Raw genomic sequence first — 20885 nt, 5'->3', positions numbered from 1 at the left:
AAGGGAAGGGGCCCCGGGGTGACCGCAGGCTGAGAAAAGCGGCAGCGATAGGTCCGCTCACTGTCCTGCGAGGCCTTCGGTGCACGGGGTTTCAAGGGCCCCAGCGCACGGGTCTTCAACAGTCAGGCGTCCTGGGCCTTGTGCCTGAGGGGATGCCAGGTTGGGGGGGGGCGATAATCCCTGAGATCTGTTTTTTTTTTTTTTTTTTTTTAAGATTTTGTTTATTTGTTTTACAGAGAGACATCATAAGGAGGCAGAGAGGCAGGTTGGGAGGGGGGAGGGGGAGGAGACTCCCCTGAGCAGAGAGCCAGATGCGGGGCTGGATCCCAGGACCCTGAGATCATGACCCTAGCCAAAGGCAGAGGCTTAACCCACTGAGCCACCCAGGCGCCCCTCCCTGAGGTCTGTTGCCCCCTCCCAACCTTCCAAGAGCTGATTCTCAAGGCAGGGCCAGGAGAGGCTCGTTTTATTAATGTATTTTATTAATTTTTATTTTATAAAATAAATTTTATTAATTTATTTATTTTAAGATTTTACTTACTTATTTGAGAGAGGAAGTGTGTGAGAGAGAGCACATGAGGCGGGGAGGGGAGGGGCAGAGGAAGAGGGAGCAGCAGACTCCCCAGCTTAACCGGGCTCTATCCTAGGACCCACTGAGCCACCCAGGTGCCCCAGGTGGCTCACTTTAAATTTTATGCCACAGTCTCACCAAGATAGCTCCTGGCTGGCCCTCTTGAAGAGAAGGGGCCCCTAGCCCCCTCAGTGAGCTGGAATGGGAATGTCACCCAGAGCCTTTCTTGGGCTTGCCTTCCTTTCTTGGCCTTACTGGGGTCACCCGATTCCCAAGTTGATTTTCCACAAATGGCACCTGAAAAACCCAAGGTGCAGGAAATGCCACTTTTTCCACTGTCCAGCTCATGTAACACCTTGTAAGGCCACATGTCCGTTGGGAGACAGTTTAGCCCATCTAGGTTCATTTAGGCCAGACTCCTCAATTGTAGGGTTACCAGATAAGATAAAGAAGGTCTAGTTAAATTCGAATTTCAAATAAACGTCAAATATTCTTTTCACATACATACCTCCCATGCAATATTTGGGACATATTTATACTAAAAAAAAAAAAATCTTTGGAGCACTTGGGTGGCTTAGTCAGCTACGCATCTGACTTTTTTTTTTTTTTAATATTTTATTTATTTATTTATTTATTTGACAGAGAGAGAGATCACAAGTAGGCAGAGCAGCAGCAGAGAGAGAGGGGGGAAGCAGGCTACCTGCTGAGCAGAGAGCCTGATGCCCAGCTGGATCCCAGGACCCTGGGTTCATGACCCTGGGTTCGTGACCTGAGCTGAAGGCAGATGCTTAACCCACTGAGCCACCCAGGTGCCCCAGCATCTGACTCTTGATTTCAGCTCAGGTCATGATCTCAGCTTAGGTCATGATCTCAAGGTCATGGGGTCAAGCCCACCATGGAGGCCCTCCTTGGGCTCGGTGCTCAACAGGGAGTCTGCTTAAGAAATCTCTCTCCCTCTACCTCTGCTCCCCACTCCCTGTGCTCTCTCTCTCAAATAAATAAATAAATCTTCCTAAAAAATTTGTTGTTCATTTGAAACTCAAGTTTACCTGAGCCTCCCAGATTTATGTGCTAAATCTGGCAACCCTCCTTACATCTGGAGGAACATTTTGGTCTGTTTGCCAGCCTGTGCCAAGTTCAAAATGTCAAGTGTCATGGGCCAAAGTGGAGTCTGAGGACCCAAGACTGAGAGCAGTGGGAAGTGTAACTTTTAAAGGTGACACTTAGTAACATCCATCTGGCCAGAGTTCAGGTGGGAGAGGGACAGACACAGCTAAGAGGACAAGCCTGACTGGTTCAGTCCACAGAGCATGCAATGCCGGGGAAACAACTCATGATCTCAAGCTTATGAGTTCGAGCTCTACGCTGGGCATGGAGCAAACTTAAAAAAAAAAAACGAGGAAAAACTAAGGCAGTAGCTGGACAACTGGGCTGCTGGGAGCACCTTAGAATCTTTATATTAACCTGCTTTTATATCTTAAAGGAGAGGGCATTCAGGGGTGCTGGGGGAGCTCAGTTGGTTGAGCATCCAACTCTTGATTTTGGCTCAGGTCATGATGTCAGGGTCATGAGATCAAGCCTGCTTGGGATTCTCTGGCTCCCTCTCCCTCTGCCCCTCCCCCTGCATGCTTGCACGTGCGTGCGCGTGCGCACTCTCTCTCTTTCAATTAAAAAAAAAAACTGGAAGGAGGGGCGTTCAGAGAGGGAACCTAAAAACCCCTGTCCAAGTTACTGGCTGATGGCAGTTTTCTGTGGGAGACAGGGAGGGGGTTTTGGGGGGAGAAGAGAAGTGGGGGGGGGGATTCCAGGCCCTTACTGAGGAGGGACAGCTGAATTGGTGGAGAGGTGACCTCTCTGTTCCTCAAAGCCCCTCAGGCCTGGGGAATTGGGGTCACTTCCCTTGGGCTTCCTGAAGGCAGGCTACTCATCAGCCTTAGCCAGGACTCACATGCTTTGCTTAGTTTGGGGGCTGCGGTTGCCCCTCAGGGCTCAGTCACGCAGAAAGGGTCAATAAAGTACTATCCCAAGCCAAAGAAGAAAGACAATAAAACCACCCTCAGGGTCAGAGGTCACCTAGTCACTGATTGAGATATTCACAACTCTTTTCCCTCTCTCCTCTCTCCTTGTCCCCTCTGGCTCTCTGGAGGGCTGGCCCTCCCTAGACTCTTTACTTTCCGCCTTTCTCCAAAGCCAGAGTTCTCCCTGGAAATCAATGAGGTGTGGGGCTGGGGGAAAAAAAAAAATCATGTCCTATAAAATGAAGCTTGAAAAAACTGGAGAGTGCTGGTGGATGCCCCCCCAAGCCCCCAGTTAAGAATACCTAGCCTCATGGCACCTGGCTGGCTCATCTGGCGGAGCGGGCGACTCTTGCTTTTTCTCTGGGGTTCTGAGTTCGAGCCCCGCGTTGAGTGTGGGTTTACTTAAAAACAAAATCTTAAAAAATAAAAGAAAGAAAGAAAAAGAAAGAAGGAAACCTAGCTTAGGTGATGGCTGCAGCCCAGCTACTCCAGGGATCCGCAAACTTTTTCTGTAGGGGGTCAGATGGAAAATACTTCAGGCCTTGTGGATCACGTTCAGTCCCGGAAGCATAATCTTCCTCACCCCTTTCTCCTCCTTTTCCTGCTTCTGACTCCTTGAAGAATTAAAGCACAAACACACACACCTTCCCTCCAGAGACCATGCAGATGCAACCCAGGCCACAGGCTCGGTTTGGCTTGCCGGTTGCCAAATCACATTCAGACTAGAAGTTAGTCTCATTTACCCCCACTCTGTCTTGTTTGGAGGTGAGGAAAGAAAAGGGGCAGAGGGAGCTCTGCTTTGTTTTAATATCAAAGAACTTTCCTCCCATCCTCTCACTAGGAAAGGACTTCATGAGTGACTCTAAACCCAACGCAAAAACTCAGGGCAATTCGAATTTACAAAATGCCCTTCCTGAACTGTATGGAGCTCCTTGGGAGTTGAATGGGCTGGGGACAGCATTTTTTTTTTAGGTGGCTGGGAGGCACCCTCACATTGTGGGCCAAAGAGAAGATCACTGGGGCTACTGTAGCCTCTGCCCCCAGGGAGGAGGGAAGGAGGAAGAGGGAATGGTGGACAGGGCCTGGACTAGGGGAATGGAGTCCCAGACCTAAGCAGCACAGCTGAGACTCACTGCCAGAATCCATGAATTGGCTCAGAGGTATCCACCCCTCTGGTCACTTCGGAATCAGGATCCTGTCCCCAAAGCAGAGAAATTAAGCCAATACCTCAGCATAGTCTAGCCCCTTTATTTTGGAGCCGAGATCATTTACATTTCAGAACGAATGGAGCATTTGGCTGCTGGAAGGAACTTAGGGTCCGCGTGTGCTCCAGAACGTCAGGCAAGGTTCGCAGGATGCGTAGACACTAATCAAATGCATCATTGTCTATGGGCCTCTGCCTGGGCACTCCCCACCTACAAGAGGTTCTGATCTTGAAGGGGAAGCCCTCTTCCAATGGGACTTGTCCTTCTGGCACTCAGAGCCACTGCCAGTGTGCCTTAGAGCCTGGAGGCCCACATCTAGGCACCCCCAGAGCAGTAAAGATGCCGGCAGCAGGACCTGGTGGGCTGCGACCACCGATCACTATGAGCCCTGCTCCCAGACTCGGAGAGAGAACACTGCCCGCTGCCCACAGCTTCACTCCATTTCCTGTATTCCTGGGGCTCTCCTCATCATCCCAGACTGGATTCTGATCGCTCTAGTTCAGTTCCCTGCCTTCTTTCTCCAGGTTCAATCCTATTTACTTTACTTTAGCCTGAATCTCTGAAGTTCGAATATATATCCCGCACAGCCTTGATTGACAAGTACAATGAAAATGTCTCGTTCGCGTCTGGTTTGCATTTCATTACATTGGTCAGCGATGTGTCTTGGAATGGAGGACAAAGGCAAAACAGATTTTTTAAAAGGGTTGATTAACAATATCTATTTGCTCACTCTATATTGTATTTTCAGGGCACTGGAGGGCTTGTAAAATATGTGTCGAATGATGGGAGTGTGGTGAAAACTCTAATGTGGCCAATCAAATCTGCAGCCCAAATGAGCGGTTGGCGAGTACGTCCGCAGGTCCCGGGGCTCGGGAGATCGATAGTTGAGCTCGGCCCCTGAAGCCAATTAAGAGCTTTTATCTTAGCATAAAAATAAAGAGGAGTTAAAAACGCATTCCTTTCCCAGCTTTCTCGCCCTTCAATTTTTATCGCGACGTGCAGTTTTTCTTTTAAAAAGATCTGGGACTCTGAAGAGGGTGGGGATTTATGTAAAGAAAGTGTCGTTTACCAGGGGAAAAAAATCGTGAATAATGGTGAGTTTCAAGGACATGTTTCAACGTGAAACACTCTTGTGCTCCAGTAGGAAGAGGCAGGGGCACCAAATTCAGCGTCTTGGAATAATTCCCTTCCTGGATTCAAAGATTCATTTATTGAAATAAATCAGGAAGCATTGGCAGAACGGAAATCCGCTTGCTGGGTTTAAAGGGTCTTTAAAATGTTGCGAGTGTTAGATTGCAAGTCTTTTCTAAATACAAAACAGAAGAAAAGACCGCAGTGTTTCCTTTGGACTTGAAAATTGCTAGGTCTCCGACTTAGGATAATTTCATGTCCGCCACAGAAAAATGTGTTTTGAAAGAAATCCTGCCCGATAGCACGACGTGCTGTACATGTTTTGTTTTCTGGAGGAGGCTGGAGTGAGGAAAAAAGTGATGCAGAGTGGGGTCTGGGGTGTGCAGAATATTCAGTTCGCCCCTACCCGCCACCCCATGTCCGGACGTTCTCTTTCCCTCCTGCTTCTCTAAGATGGATCCTAAAATTCAGGCTCAAAAGCTTTGCTTGTTTGGCAATGACCAGTTTCACTGATTTTATTTATTGCTTCAGATTTGGGCATGAGAATAAATCTTTTTCCTATTTACTGTTTGAACTCAGTGTGAGGGAACGGATCCCATTCTATTTCCTATCCGTACAGACATGTGGATATTTAGACCAGACCACATACAACTGGGGGACGCATAAAAGAGATTTATTGGTTAATTTACGCTGCCTAATACACATGTAAACCCCAGTAAGCCAACACTGCCGGAGGAGCCTCGGTTATTGCGTAAAATAAGACCCACGACCCCTGGGTTCCAGCTGCCCTGCCTCGGGCCAGCCCGGCGATTCCTTTCTCCACCTGAGAAACGAGGGGACGAGAACTCCTGCCTTCCCTCTCCAGCCTGAGTGCAGGCAAAACTTTTCTTTGCTTTTCTTTTTCGGTCACCACTCCACTTTTAGACACAGCTCCCCAAAGCCCTCGGTGCCCCGAAGTCCTTCCCGGGGTCTCCTCCGAAAAGCCAGTTGCGGGGTGAGGGCTGCAGGTAATCAGGTTGACTTCGCTGTATCATTATTACTCTGACTGCCTAACGGGAGTGGTTGGCTTTGGGGGAGGGGGCTTTGTTTTCATAGGCGGTAAACTTGCTGTCTCTGGAGATATTTTGCCTTCTATCTGTTTCGAGGGCCAAGGTTCCCCCTCCCAAAAAGGAAACCTCCACCGAAACCAAGCCAAAATAGAATCCGAAATGGTCTGCCTCTGTCCTGCTGTTCACAAAGCCCACAGCCTCATCCTCGCGGGGCCATCTGGGGACCCTGCGCCTCCCAGAGCAAGGACACCCCCTCAGAGTCGCACACTCGGACTGGGCCGGGCTGTCCCAGGAAGGGCTCCACCGCCCGGGGTTTTGGCCTGGCTGAACCGCCTCAGGTCGGCCCCTTAACAAGCATCCCCCCTCCCCACTTCTCGGTTGATGATCTAATTGAATTATGCCTTTTTGTTCCAGGGACTACAGAGCACGTGCTGGAGGCAATTAATTATCGGAATGTGGCCATATCAAAACGGACACTGGGCACCGGGTAGGTCAGCAGCCGCAACATCCCCCTGCCCTGTGCCCAGGACCCCTCCCCCCGAAAGGGGCCGGCTGGGCTCCCTTCGCCGCCTTCCTCCCTCGGCCCCTCGCCTCGCTGCCCGCCCTAACTCCCCAACACGCCAGGTCCCAGGTTCTCGGGGTGGGGTGGTGGGGGGGGGTTACCTGGCCCGGCTCTCCGCAAACCCTTGCACCAGCGCTGGCCGTGCGAGGGCCTGACAGCCACCCACCCCCTCACCCCCAGCCCGAGCCTCGAGAACCGCTCTCCTCTGCACGGGCGACGGGAGGAAATCCAAACTTTTTCTATGCAACTCCGCGCCCAGGGCCCGTGGGGGTCGGTGGGAGGTGAAGAGAGGTGGAGGGAAGGAAGGATAGAAAGGGCAAAGTGAAAAGAAAGGGGGAAAGAAAGCAAAGCAATCCTCCCTTTTTGTAAACCTGACTGCAGGGAATTCATTTGCATGATTTAGGCATATTTGTTCTTCTCTGAGCACCCCCCCCCCCCCCCGCAAAGAAACCTTCTGCTGAGCGACATTGAAACTCTTCTTGGAGAGCCTATTTTCAGAAGATGTAATCATTTAAGTCAGTCGTGAACTCACCTTCCAACCTGGGGAGAGAGCTGTGGATGGAGAGGGAGAATTGGGGCGAGTTTGATGGGAGGGGGTGACTACGGTAAGTGTGCTACCGGCCAGGGTCCCCCCCCCCCCAGCAAAATGGCAAAGAAAGAAGGTGAAGTCTTGGCCTGGCCAGGCGGATTGGGGGGCAGGAAGTGAAAGGCTGCGGTTATAAAGCGCTGCTTGAGGCTGTCTCTCCAAGCGCCTCTGAACTTGATCAGATGTTCCGTTTCCTACAGAGAGATGGCGGCCAGGCTGTGAGGCTGACTCAAGGCACAGACTTTGGGGGCTCAGCCCTGTTCGGGATGTGACAATCACAGTCATCTTTCTGTGGGCCTTTTCTTTCCACTCCCACTCTCTAGCATTCTTTGCAAATGCCCTGCCGGACCAAAAAATGAGTGGATTTATGGCCCTGTCTGAACCTGGCCATTAAGTCTAGAAAGACCTAGCACCAGGCGGGGGGGGGGGGGCAATGTGATTCAACACACAACTCTGGAAAGTAAATCCTCAAGGGGTGAGAATTCCCTGAGGTCACTACGTGCTTCTCTGGGTAGGAGTAGAAGAGAGCATAGCCTTGGCCGTTCAGAGGGAAGAAAAGTCCACCTCACAGTTCCCATTCCTGCCTACCCCCCCCCCCGCAACTTTTGCTTTTGAAAATGTTGAGAATTCAGAGCCGATTACCCCTTGGGTTGGAAACCGCGCGGATCCAGTGTGTGTGTAGTGCGTTCAGTGCGTTGTGTGCGTATGTTGTGTGCGCAGCCTAAGTGTATTCTGTGCGTGTATTTACTCTTGTTGTGTGTTCGGTTTTTTATGTGCCTGTGTTTTTACTGTTCTGTGTGTAGTTTGTTGTCCTACTGGGTTGTGTGTGCTTACTCCTCTGTTTTGCTCTGCGAGTTGTTAACTGCTGCGTGAGTGTTCCCAGCTACGTGCTCGCGTTTACTGTGTTACATGTTTGCTGAGCTGCGGCTGTGTGTCATATGGCGGCGGGGGGGGGGGGCAGCGGCGCGCAGAGCCACCACTCACTCACTGAAGAGTCAGCGCTTGGCTCAGACGGAAGTTAAGCGAAATCGGCTCTAACTGTAACCGTTTCTCCTCGTCTGGGCCTCGGACGGCCAGCAGCAGCTCGGGGCCCGGACGGCGAGCTGGCCAGCCCGGGTCCGTACTCTCGGGGCCATCAGGGCCCAGGGTGGCGTGTGGGGAGGACGCGGCTCATGGGCCGCGAACCTGGAACGGCTACGCTCCTCCTAGGATCGGCGCCCAGCGGCCGCCGAGAGGGCGCTTTCTCCGGCTGGTGAGGCGACGGGGGCCCAAGCGGGGCTGGACGGCCAGCGCCGCGCCGACGGTGGGAACGATCCCCGAGGGGCAAAGAGTGCGTTTGGCCAAAGCGGGTACAGCGCGTGAGGGGTGCCTGCCCGCTTCGGGCAGGAGGGAAGCCGGGGAGAGGCCCGGCTCCGCCCCGCCGGCCGCTGACTCCAGCCTGGCTCGGGTTCCCCACAGCAGCGCAAGCTCCGCGGAGCCCACTCGCGGGCGCCCGGCCGCCGCCTCCGCCTCACCTGCCAGGCGCCCCGCCACGGCCCAATCAGCGGCGGTCGCTCGGCTGCGGCTGCCATGTTCCCCGCTCCGCGCTGCCAATCAGCGTGGCGGCGGCCAATGGGCTACGGGGCCGGGAGTCAGGTGACCGAGGGCCAGCTGGCTCCCCATTGGCGCGCGGCGCGCGGCCTCCCGCTCGGTTTATGTGAGAGGAGTGAGTGATTGACTTTATCAGTCCAAGGACATTACTCTGGAGGCGAGGAGGCTGGGACTCGCGCGGCGAGCGGCGAGGACCGAGTCTGCCTCCAGCCCGCTGCCTGCCCGCCGGCCACGAGCCGGCTCGGCTAGTAAGCGCAGCCCAGCCGGGAGGCCGGCGCCCAGAGAGCCTCCCGACCCCGCGGTGCTGCGCTCTCTCGGGGAGAGGAGGGGTGCCCGGGACCGGATTGGCCAACTCCGCCCTCCACTTATTATTTTGCTTATTTTTCTTTGTGCGCTCTTGTTAGTTTGTTAAACCAGATCTAGTCCCAGAGTCTTTTCTCCTCCCTTCTCCCCGCTCCTTCTTCCCCCCTCCTCCCCCCTCCTGCTCCTCTACTTCCCCTCCTCCCTCCTATCCCTCTGCAGGAGACTCTCACAGCGACGGAAAGTTGCAGCCCCTGGCACCGCCTTGGGGGTCTCCCGGCAGTGTCCAGCCGCCGCCACCCCTCGCCGACTACGGCTCTTCGGAGATCTCCTCCTTCGCCCGCACTCTCGCTCAGTTCAGCGGTATCGCCTGTGCCCAGAACGCCCCACCCATGACGATGCTCCTGGACGGAGGCCCGCAGTTCCCCGGGCTGGGAGTGGGCAGCTTCGGCGCGCCGCGCCACCACGAGATGCCCAACCGCGAGCCGGCGGGCATGGGGCTGAATCCCTTCGGGGACTCGCCCCACGCCGCCGCCGCAGCCGCCGCCGCCTTCAAGCTGAGCCCCGCCGCGGCTCACGATCTGTCTTCGGGCCAGAGCTCTGCGTTCACGCCGCAGGGCTCGGGTTACGCCAACGCCCTGGGCCATCACCACCACCACCATCACCACCATCACCACGCCGGTCAGGTGCCCAGCTACGGCGGTGCCGCCTCCGCTGCCTTCAACTCCACGCGCGACTTTCTGTTCCGCCAGCGCGGTTCCGGGCTCGGCGAGGCGGCCTCGGGTGGCGGGCAGCACGGGCTCTTTGCCGGCTCGGCGAGCAGCCTGCACGCTCCAGCAGGCATTCCCGAGCCTCCCGGCTACCTGCTGTTCCCCGGGCTGCATGAGCAGGGCGCCGGGCACCCGTCGCCCACAGGGCACGTGGACAACAACCAGGTCCACCTGGGGCTGCGCGGGGAGCTCTTCGGCCGCGCCGACCCGTACCGCCCGGTGGCCAGCCCGCGCACGGACCCCTACGTGGCCGGCGCGCAGTTCCCTAACTACAGCCCCATGAACATGAACATGGGCGTGAACGTGGCGGCCCACCACGGGCCCGGCGCCTTCTTCCGTTATATGCGGCAGCCCATCAAACAGGAGCTGTCGTGCAAGTGGATCGACGAGGCTCAGCTGAGCCGGCCCAAGAAGAGCTGCGACCGGACCTTCAGCACCATGCACGAGCTGGTGACACATGTCACCATGGAGCATGTGGGGGGCCCGGAGCAGAACAACCACGTCTGCTACTGGGAGGAGTGCCCTCGCGAGGGCAAGTCCTTCAAGGCGAAGTACAAACTGGTCAACCACATTCGAGTGCACACGGGCGAAAAACCCTTCCCCTGCCCCTTCCCGGGCTGCGGGAAGATCTTTGCCCGCTCCGAGAACCTCAAGATCCACAAGAGGACCCACACAGGTAAGGGGGAAGGCAGGCGGGCGCGGGGTTCACCGCGGCGCCGCGCCACGAAGCCCACTAGCCACCCGAGGGAGAGGGGTGGCGACCAAAGAGGGGCGGCGCCCCGCCGGGGCCGTTCGGGAAAGAAGCGCTGTCAGTGTCCCTCCACCTCTCGCCCTTCCCGCCCCGTGGCGCCTTTGCCCAGTTCTAACTTCCCCTGCGGACGGCTCCGCGGGCTCAGGAACTAATTGGAACCTTCTCGCGCCCAGGAACAAACTGGCGCCGCCTCTTTTTGTCTCTCTCTTCTGGGTTACGAGGAAGGGACTCCGAGTGTGATGAGAGCGGATTGCTTACAAGCGACTTAGCTCTCGGCACACATTCGGGGAAGGCGACCATAGAAATGCTAATGAAAACTAACTTTCGGTTACTTCCGCTCTTTTTTACCCTTGATTGGCATATCTCCTAATTAAATGACTGATACTTTTGTCAAACTATTTTTATTTGGAGTTCCAGGTTCAATTCAGCCCTTCGGGAGGAAAGCTAAAGTAGAAAAGGCACCTCAGTTTTCGTGGCTTGTTCCGAACATCTTGTAAAATTGTCCAGAGCCCCCGGATTATATATAGTTTTCTCTTTTCGAACGTTAAGTACGACGACCCGTGCTTTTTAATACTGGTTTAGCAAAACCGCCGCGTTTGAAAGAGGCGAGTTAAAAGGTACAAAGAAGGAACTGAACGGGATTGCCCCGTCCCCGGTCCATTGTCCCGCCCGGGCTGGGTTACATCGCCGAGGTGGCGGCGGAGCGTGGCCACGCGTTGGGAGCCCTGGGCCGGGTGGGATGGAAGCACAAGTTAGGGGAAAGTTTGGAGGAGCCCGAGGCTCCCCCATCCTGCGCGAGAACAAAGGGACGCGCAGGTTCGGGGCCGGCCCTGCCCCGCCCCAGCCCCGACCAACACTCCCCAGCCCAGTGGGCTCAACCAGCGCTTTCCATTTTTTTCTCCAGGGGAACGAGATGCCACGGCCGCCCCCCAGTCGGCGCTCCCTCTCCGGCCAGACCGCCGGGCGCTCCGTCTCCGGCTGCTGGGCCCTAGGAAGCTCCGGGCCCTGATCACATTTTTGCCCCTTTGCGTTTTTGCCTCTTGCAGGTGAGAAACCGTTCAAATGTGAATTCGAAGGCTGCGACAGACGCTTTGCCAACAGCAGCGACCGCAAGAAGCACATGCATGTGCACACCTCGGACAAGCCCTATATCTGCAAAGTGTGCGACAAGTCCTACACGCACCCGAGCTCCCTGCGCAAGCACATGAAGGTAATTACCTCTTTATTAGCGGTCGGCGGTTTATAAAACACTCGGCCCGACACGGGGCCGTGGAACGGAAGCGCCCGCGCTGCCAACCCTGTATCCTCCACGTTAAATCCGATTTGCTCCAGCGGTGACACCTTGAACCCATTTGGGGCACCCGGAGGGGGGGTGTGGAGGAGAGCACAGTTGGGAGAGCACAGTGGGGAGGAGGAGGGAGCAGAGGGAACAATTGGTTGTTTACTGGGAAGCTCTAACCGAGCTCGCCCGGGCTTGAGGTTGTAGTGGCCGCCTCTTCCCCGGCACAGCCCGCGGTGGAAACCCGGAGTACCCGCGCCGAACCCGGGGGTGGGGGGGGGGGTGGTTCATTCGCTCTTCGACTGCCCTGCAGATCAGACAATAGGGCCAAGGAGCGTGGTCTGATTCCCACGCACTCGTCTGAGACCTCGCAGCGCCCGGGGCGCGGGGGCCACCTTTCTCCGTACCTGCTTTCCCAAGCCAAAGCGGGCTTGGGGAAACCTGGGCCGGGAAGGGTGTATTTTGCACGCCCCCCAAAGACTAAGTGCTTATCCCACTCCATCCTCGGAGAAAGGGCACGAATAAGACAGGGCGGTGTATGCCTTTTCCGTAATGCCAGTCTTAGGGCTGAAAATTGTCGTGTTGGCGACCATCTCCGGGTTTTCTAGACATCGGTAATATGGAAATTAAAAACAAAAACAAAAAAAACCCAAATCAGCAGCATTTTTCGTTTAAGTGGGTCACTGGGCGGTCTTGCTCTTACAGTGCTCGAATTCTGCTCTTGTTTTTTGCTTGCACAATGCCAGTTGGAATTATATTCATTATAATATATACATGTTAATTTTAGGTTCATGAATCTCAAGGGTCAGATTCCTCCCCTGCTGCCAGTTCAGGCTATGAATCTTCCACTCCACCCGCTATAGCTTCTGCAAACAGTAAAGATACCACTAAAACCCCTTCTGCAGTTCAAACTAGCACCAGCCACAACCCCGGACTTCCTCCCAATTTTAACGAATGGTACGTCTGAGGACAAACACAAACACAAACCCTGTTAACCATAGAATGGACCAAATGCATTTTAAAAAGGAAACTGAGACCAATCAGATGGAAATGGAGTTTTATAAGGCAAGAGGCCATATATAGGGTTACATCTTGTTAATTGCAATTGTCCAGGAAGGTTTTGGGGCGAGATCCAAAAGTAGCCATGCCCTTTGCTCAGGATTAGAAAATATGTTTTGGCATTTGAAGGATTTAAAAAAAAAAAAAACAAAACTCTTTCACTGCTTTTTCCTCCCTCTTCTCTTGCTCTCTGCACACCCCATTCCTCAACTCCTTGAGCTCATTTTAACACTTGTCCTGTTTCTTGAGAGGAAGTTATAGAAGGCTTGTTGGTGATGGTGATGTTAAACTGATGGAAATTCTCCGCCTTAGTGGTGATTGTTTAAACTCTCACAGTCTTAAACCGTGCCAAAGTCCTGTTATGTCTTGAACTTTTCCTCAAAGCATTACACTTGTGAATGTATTTTTGTCTAATGGGGTCGAAACTGTTGTTCAGTATTTTTTCAGGCTGAGGATGTGATGTTACTCTACACAGATTGTGACGTTTAGTATACAGTTGCCTTTTGTAATAACCTTTTTTTTTGTAAATACATATCCATTGATGCCATATTTATCGTTTGTAATTTAATTATTGCTACAAGTGCCGGGAACTGAACAATATTTATGGAAAAAAATGTTTTCTAACAAATGCTGTACAGCTTTTGATTATAACTGCTTTAGCATTAAATTTTGTTGTTTTGAAAGAAGAACACAATTTACAGTTTTTTGAACCGACTCCTTTCTCTTGTCTTGTAACAGCCTCCCTCTACAAAGAGGAGACGTAAGCAAATGAAATCTTGTTTGTTGGTATTTATAACTCACTCAGATCCCTTTTTAAATTGTTAAATTATTTTTCTATTGCAGTGTAGATTCCTTACAGTGTCCGTTTCCATCTGGGGGAGACCCTCCTTTCTTTATCTGTAGCTCAGATGGTTGTTTAACTGCGAGTTTAAATGTGTTTGTCCTGGATTTTTGGCATGCAAATCAGATATTACTGATGAGTTCAGTTAGTGGCCATGACATCTCAATCTTGTATTTCAAAGACTGAGAAGCTGGATTTAATCATCCCTGCCCTAAATATATAAACATAAGGTAACCTAATGAGTTTTATGTCCCTTAGTTTTTTATTACCTTACATAAAAATGAACATTGTGGCAGGATGCATGTCTGTGCATTCTGTTGAGATCACCCATTTACATATATATGTTTGTATCTATGACTTATCTAATCTGCCTATCAAATCTATCTAGCTATCTATATATTTTCAAAAGTAAGCGTGTGTCTGAAACAGTGGTGATGAGTAAGGCCAGTTGAGCCGTGCTTACTTATGGTTGAAGTGCTTCTTAAAAGAACCATAGTCCATTTACAGTTTCAGAAGGGCAAAGGCTGATTTGTTTTGCTGTATATAGTTCAATTCATAATTACCAGTTACTCATAACATTTTTATAGCGGTGTAATAACTGCAGCGGTTCTGAAATGATACTATGGAAAGAGGAAAACATTTGCAAAAGATGTATTTTTAAAGTTCATGGTTTGTAGGCACAGATGTCAAGAGCATTGTTTCCATTAAAATCAATAACTGAAAAATGGTTGTTTGCTTTGTGATAAAATATTAACAATCCATTTAATCTTCAGCGAAGCAACTCATTTGGACAAACAGTTCTTTTACAGTTGTTATATGAAAAAAACTGATTATTATATTGGGGGGTTGGACTGGGTAGAGTATGAGAGACTTTTTTTTGGACTAATTTAGGGTGCTGTTTAATATTGAGAGCCCAATCTCTGCATGAATAACCAGCTTGCAAATCAGCAAATAGAGTGGTGGAGATAGGAATTGTAAAGAATTTAGAAATGTAATGAATAGGCTTAAGTACCTCCTTCTCTTGAAGGAGCAATGCTCTAGGTTTTTGGTGGCAGTCAATTTGGTATTATACATAATCACTTTGAATTATAGAATTTTGTTCATTGTTCTTTTTGAAGAAATAAAGTCTTGGCACATCTTATTTATAACATTTTTGTATTTAGTGCCTGATTTTTTTTCATGTTCAAATAAATCAACCTTAAATCGAAATGCTTAGAGAACTTCTGATAATTAAAAGAAACTTTGATTTCCTGGATACAGTTGAAGCAGTCTAAGTTTTCTACTGACCTTTGTCAACAATTACTGACAGTTTCTAATTGCAAATTGCTTTGGATGCAATTTTTTGTTTGTGGAGAATGTTTTTTTTTTTTTTTCCACTTTCCTCCACCAGTAGACAAGGCAAGGGCCTGAATACCATCAACAGAAAGTTTGGGATGACTTCACAAGTGATGAGCAGGTAACCTGGTCAGTCCACCACTCCTACCCAGACATTCCAATCTTGACCTTGACATTGAGGATGCTGGACCAAATTCCTGTATCAGGATTTTTTCCTTCACTTCAAAGCAGAGGCCGTTTTAAATGCTCAGCAGGTTTGCAGAAGTGTATGTTCATAATATTGGTGCTAAATGTCTTCCAACTTAAATCTAAATAGTGTTTTTCATCTGAAATATACATTGAGGTCCCATAGTTTACGGTTCTCTTCGTGAATTTCGTCTGCACCCCCAGCTTACCCTAATCTTAAATGGGAGTTGACTGGTGGGTTGGTTGCAGGATTCTCTCAGAAACTTGCTTCTCCTCCCTACCAGTAAAAATATTAAATATCTCTTTAGGAGACATAAAGAAGACTTTGATTTTTTTCCTTAGCAGGCTTGGTATTATTCTACTATAAAATTTTACAGTAAAGTGCTGTGTCCTGAGAGGGGAAGATACCAATTAACAATGGCGATGAGCAATATTAAGACAAAGTAAAAGCTTGGCCCCTCTTACATGATTTCCTTTAATTCCGGTGTAGCATCATGTTTCTCCAATAGTTTGTGTCCTCCGCCCTGTCATTTGTTGGCAAGGAAGAGTTTATTTTAGTAGAAAACCTTTCACAGATTTTCTTCTGTAATCTGGCTCTGGGAGTGCACATTTATATTCTTGAATTTTCAGTAAAAACCTTAAAGAGTAAGCACCCCTCCCCAAACAAAAAACCTCGCAGCCCTAAAGATGTATCCGCTGGAAACCAGGAACGTCAGCTGGGCTCTTAGTGATCTACCTGTTATTTTCCTTCTTGCACCTGGTAAGACCTTTGTTAAAAGTCCATTATCTTTTCCAAAATGGGTGGTTTAGCTTAAGATTGCCACTGTTGGGTGGGGAAAGGGGAGGTGTCTATTTCCCAGCAGACAGAAGTCTGGCCTTCCTCCACTTCAGAACGGAAGGTTAAAGATCAGGGTCCAGGCTAAGCGGGCAGTCGGTCTCCGCTACTGCGAAGGTTGGAGAGCGAGCAGGGACCGCCTCCACTCACAAAGCCTCCCTGCAAAGTTGTGCTCAGGACCTCCTCGCCCCTCCCCCTTCCTCGCCGCCCGCTGTCCCCTTGCCGCTGCGCTCCTGGCACCCTCTGCTCCCCCCTCCCCCCAAGCAGGAGAAAAGTCGAAGGGCCTCTTGCCACTCAAGTTTCTGTAAGAATCGCCACCGGCGTGCCCGTGCCCCGAAGGGCGGGTTCTCTCGCCGGCAGCTAGGCTGCATTGCTCGCGGGCTGGCTGACCCTCGAGGCTTTGCCCCCGGGACGAGGCCAGGCGTTTCGGAAGTCTGGGATCCAGCTCCGCGCTGCTCGGGCCCCTCGTTGGGAGGCCCAGGGTCCCTTGCACACACCAAACTCTTGCAAGTCCCGGTCGAGGCTCGGGCCGCGGGGGAGGGGACCTCGCTTCCTAGGGTCAATTCTCTCGCGGTCTCGGCCCGCTGACCCTTTGACCTCCACCTACAGGGCCCTCGGCGGCCGTAAGCCGGCGGTCGCCCGGGTTCCGCGGACGCTTCGCGCCCCATCGCCTCCCGGCCTCATTAGGCCGGCGGGGCTGTAAAGCAGGAATCAGCCGCTGCCTAATCCGGACCTGGGGTCAATACGAGCCCAAACAATGGTGAGCTCTGAAGGCCACAGCGTAGCGCTGGCCGCAAACTTTGTGTTCCATTCATTTTCTCCACGCGGGGGGGCGGGGGGGAGGGGGGGGGAGGGAGGAGGGGGTAGGAGAAGGGAGAGAGGCCCTCGGACGCCGGGAGGCCGCTCCGGGCTGCGGGGCCTCCTAGGCGAGCGTCCTCTGGCTTCGGCCCTCCCGGTCTCCTCGCAGGGCCTGGGGCCGGAGGGGAGTGAGGCCCGGGGCCCGGTTGGCGGCCCGCGAGGCGGGGGGCGGGGTGTGTGTGTGTGCGGGGGTGCGAGGGTCCGAGGGCCGGCCCGGAGGGGGCCGACCCCGCGCCGGGAGCAGACTTTGAAGTGGGTTTTTAGCGCGCACGTGCGAGAGCCGGGCCGGGGCCGGAGCGGGGACCCGCTGCGAGGAAAGAGTAGGCTCGGCCCGGGTCCCAACCCCTCCCCCGCTCCCCGTCGCTCCGGCCTTTTCAAGCCCGCCGGCCCCCCCCTCCGCCCCCTCTCCCGCGCAGGCGCACACCCGGCAGCCGTCGAGCCGCTCCCGCTGCCGGGGGTGGGGTGGGGGGGAGAGTTGAAAGCCGCTTTGCAGCGCCGCGGCCTCGGCGGAGCGGGGAGGGAGGGGAGGAGAGGGGTGTGGGGAAGGGGGTGGTTTTGGGGCGGCTCTCGAGTGATGAACATGGCGGCCGGATGCGAACCCCCGCGGAGCGCAGCAAAGCGCTGACTGCGGGCTGCCGAACTGCTGTGTGCTTTAAACTCCCTCGTTATTCCTCGGCTCCGAGCGCCTCGCGGGGGAATGTAGGTCGTGGCGGCCGAACGTAAAACTGGAAAAAAAACGGAAGCGAAGAAGTTCTTCCAGGGCATTCTGGGCGTGGGAAGTTGGCGAGCCTTCTGGGGGGTTGGGGCTCCCAGGGGACTTGGACTTGAAGCCCGCTGGAGGCCGCCCCAGCCTCCCGTCCCGACCGAAAACCTCCCCCTCCGGGCCCTCCGGGGTGGGGGATGCCATTTTGAGTTCTCGTGCGGGTGGGAGCCCGCAGCCAGTCCGAGCCCCCTCAAAATGCTAATGAGCGGACGCTTTCTCCTCCAGGACAATGGCGGGGCCCGGGAGGGGAGCACGCAGGTACCGTTTCCGTGTAGAACGGGCCATTGCGCGTTCGAGCCCTACAGCTCGGGCCCCGTTTTCGGCATATCTCATTTAAACGTGGGCCTTTAAGAAATGGCACGGTCGCAGCTTTTGTGTGTGCTGGAACAGCTGGTGATCCTACGCTAAGGTGGGGGGGCAAAAAAGGTCACAGTCCCGAAAACTTTCATTCAGCTTTTGCTTAACTGCCTAAATCCTGGCGGGTGAAAGAACCCCTGGTAGCTTTGGGATCTCGAGCTCGTGGGTTATTTTTTTGTTTTGTTTTGTTTCGTTTTTCCCTGCAGAAAAGATTGCAGATTCACCTTCAGATGTGTGTTTCGGGAGGACAAAAAAAAAGTGCAATAGGAAGGTGTAGCTGTTGCCCCCCGCCTCCCCTAGGAAAATAAGCGGCAAGAATTCTTTCAGGTTGCGTCTTCGTGGAGGCCAACAGCTAAACGAAAAGGCAGCCTTTTGGGGGCTGCCCACTGTCCAGCATTTGGGCACCTGAAGGTGTGGGGCAGTTCCCGGGGGGCCACCTTGGGAACGGCGCAGGTGGGTGGGCAGGTCATTAGCAAAGCTGGCCCAGATTTGGGGGGAAATCTGCAAAACAGTGCCTTTATCTGCAGAGAACAATTGATGGGGTTGTCTTTCCTCCTTTTCAGTGCACAAAGAAGACGGCTTTGGAGCAAGAATTTGGAATATGCGTTTAAGTTGTCGTGCTTTGCATTGGAAACCCCTGGGCAATTAAAATAATAAGCATGCCTTGTAGTATTTTCTGTTCTTTTCTTATGTGTAATTTCTGCAAGTCAAAGGGGCTACAGCCCCTATTGCAGTTTGGAAACTTGTTTTGAAATTGCCACCAAACAGATCTTTTTTCCCCCCCCTTCGGTTGAAGTTTCCTTCCCGGGCTGAGCCACTCCCCCCCTACCCCCTCACTGGAATGGAGTATTGACATCTTTGAGAGATCAAAGGAAGTAGATGGTGCTTGGTCTATACTTTATTTTTCCATGCTGTAGTTTGAACCCTGAGCTTTGAGCTTTTCCCTGGTTAAATCTCTTGGTACCGAAAGTGTGAAAAATGAAAAGTTCATTAACTTAAAAAAGCTTTAGTTAATGGTGAGGCAGTTTGTCTAAGAACTGCAGAGCCCGGATTGTCTCTTAAATTGACATTAAAATCAAGCTAAAGATGCGCTGGTGGAGCTGGTGGACCGTCTCCCCTGGATACCTGCGGTGTGCTGTGGGTCATTTGATATGGTAAAACTGGCGGATTTGCATAGGAGTTCTGTGAATGGAATTTCTGCAAAACTGGATGAGGGATCAGTTGGTGAACTCTTTTATTTGTTTGAGGACTCTGAAGGGCACTGCTTCTCCCACTGAGGCTTGGTTTCTATCATAACCATTGAAATTTACAGCTTGAAAAACACAAAGTTTGCAGAAAGCATGAAAAGGGGGAGTGGTCCAGAATACTTGGACTCATAACACGGGAGCAAAACTTCTTTGAATAGGATTCAAGAAACTCTGGTTTCAACAAAATCCCTTAGAGCGAAAGAGAATCTCTGTCTTTAAAAATCACGTAACAGCAAACAATTTTGCATATTTTTAATGCAATGACAGTTCAACCTGTTGACAGTAATCCGATGAACAGAGAGAACTGTGAGCTGATGGTAAATGTAGAAAGAGCCGTCAGCAGATGGCAAGTTTATTATGTTCGATTCCCTAATAGGATGTGTATGTTGTCTAATGTGTTGCGTTGAAACACAACGTCCTTGTAAAGACCATTTGAACGTGTGGTGTTAAAAAGAAAAGATGCCATTGTGTTCTATTCTAAACTAGCATTTCTAACAACATATCCAGTAACAGTTTAAGACATTTTTCTAAGAGTGCATATAGCCTGTTTTGACCTATCTGCAGTTCACTTTTTGTTCTTTTGCCAGTGTTGTCCTGCTTGGTATCCGGGACAGTCTCTAATTCCTGACGAAGAACTTGATACTGACGTTGGTATGCAGCAGCCAGCCCTCCATAACACTACCTATCCTAAATGCAGGGTTAATGCCGAACCTACTGTGCAAGAAATGATTTACTGATGAGGTTTCAAAGAAAACCACATCAATTTGGATGTCTGTTACCTTGAAGTGATCATTTTAAGAGTAGTAGCTTCTTACCTAGGTAAAAAAAAAAAAAAGACTATTTTCTTCTTTTGGTGTATTCCAGTCCGTGTTGAGCAATCATTTGTGAAATGGAAAAGCAAAAATGCCCCCTCCTTACCACCCCCCCCACCCCGCACTCCCTGCCGCTTTAGGCTTCTAAGTGGGAAGATGGAGGGGAAGACTGGCCTAACCCAGTGTGTATTATCTCATGCATTGTGTTGACCTTGTTGAAAATCTCTTTCAAATATCTGCATTCCACGTGTAGAGCTCAAGTGTTTAAAACTAGAAACACGAATGCTTGTTTTGTTCATTTTGTATGCTTGTGTCCAAAAAGCCGTACCCAGGATCCCTACAATTGTTGTTTGACTTAAATAAAACCATTAAAATTTTTTGCGATCATTGTTTTATTATGGTGACAACTCAAAACTCCTAAATACTGTTGATTGACCTGTTGAATTGGGACAATTTATATATAGCTGGGCTTTCACGGAGCAGTAAACCTGCAAAAACCAACCAACCAATCCACTGAACAAATGTCAAGCAACTGTTTTGAGCTCACTGTGTTTTCCCAGAGGGACTCGGGGCCAGGTGCCAGGGAAGTCGGGAAAAATGCAGAGTCGAGGATTGATAGGGGTGATTAGAAGGAAGCATGGGAGTTGGGAGGACCAGGAACACGGGCACACCAGTCTTTGGGTGAGCAAGAGAGAGAAAGACAAAACTAAAGATGGCCTTGGAGAAGAAAGGAGGGCCTCTGGAGAGCAGACATAGCACATCACATTACGTGTCTATTAT

The 20885-nt window shown here is 51.7% G+C and overlaps 1 protein-coding gene across 2 annotated transcripts; it reads left to right on the top strand.

Annotated features, from left to right (window-relative positions):
* Nucleotides 1–8760: 8760 nt before the first annotated feature.
* ZIC3 (Zic family member 3) lies at nt 8761–20465 on the top strand. 2 transcript variants are annotated; one of them, XM_013046404.2, is made up of 3 exons: nt 8761–10458; nt 11580–11743; nt 19881–20465. In XM_013046404.2, the coding sequence occupies exons 1-3, from the start codon at nt 9405–9407 to the stop codon at nt 20028–20030; spliced, it is 1368 nt and encodes a 455-aa protein (XP_012901858.2). In that variant the 5' UTR covers nt 8761–9404; the 3' UTR covers nt 20031–20465. The 2 variants fall into 2 exon arrangements, with proteins under 2 accessions (XP_012901858.2, XP_004773706.2); XM_004773649.3 differs by lacking the exon at nt 19881–20465 and adding an exon at nt 12600–14860 and having other exon boundaries at nt 8769–10458.
* The last annotated feature ends 420 nt before the right edge of the window (nt 20466–20885 follow it).

This window comes from Mustela putorius, unplaced genomic scaffold (assembly GCF_011764305.1).
Source record: "Mustela putorius furo isolate JIRA1106 unplaced genomic scaffold, ASM1176430v1.1 tig00003899_pilon_pilon_pilon, whole genome shotgun sequence".
NCBI classification, from domain to species: Eukaryota; Metazoa; Chordata; class Mammalia; order Carnivora; family Mustelidae; genus Mustela; species Mustela putorius.
Note: the sequence above shows the minus strand (reverse complement) of the source record. Positions and strands in the feature narration are given on the sequence as shown.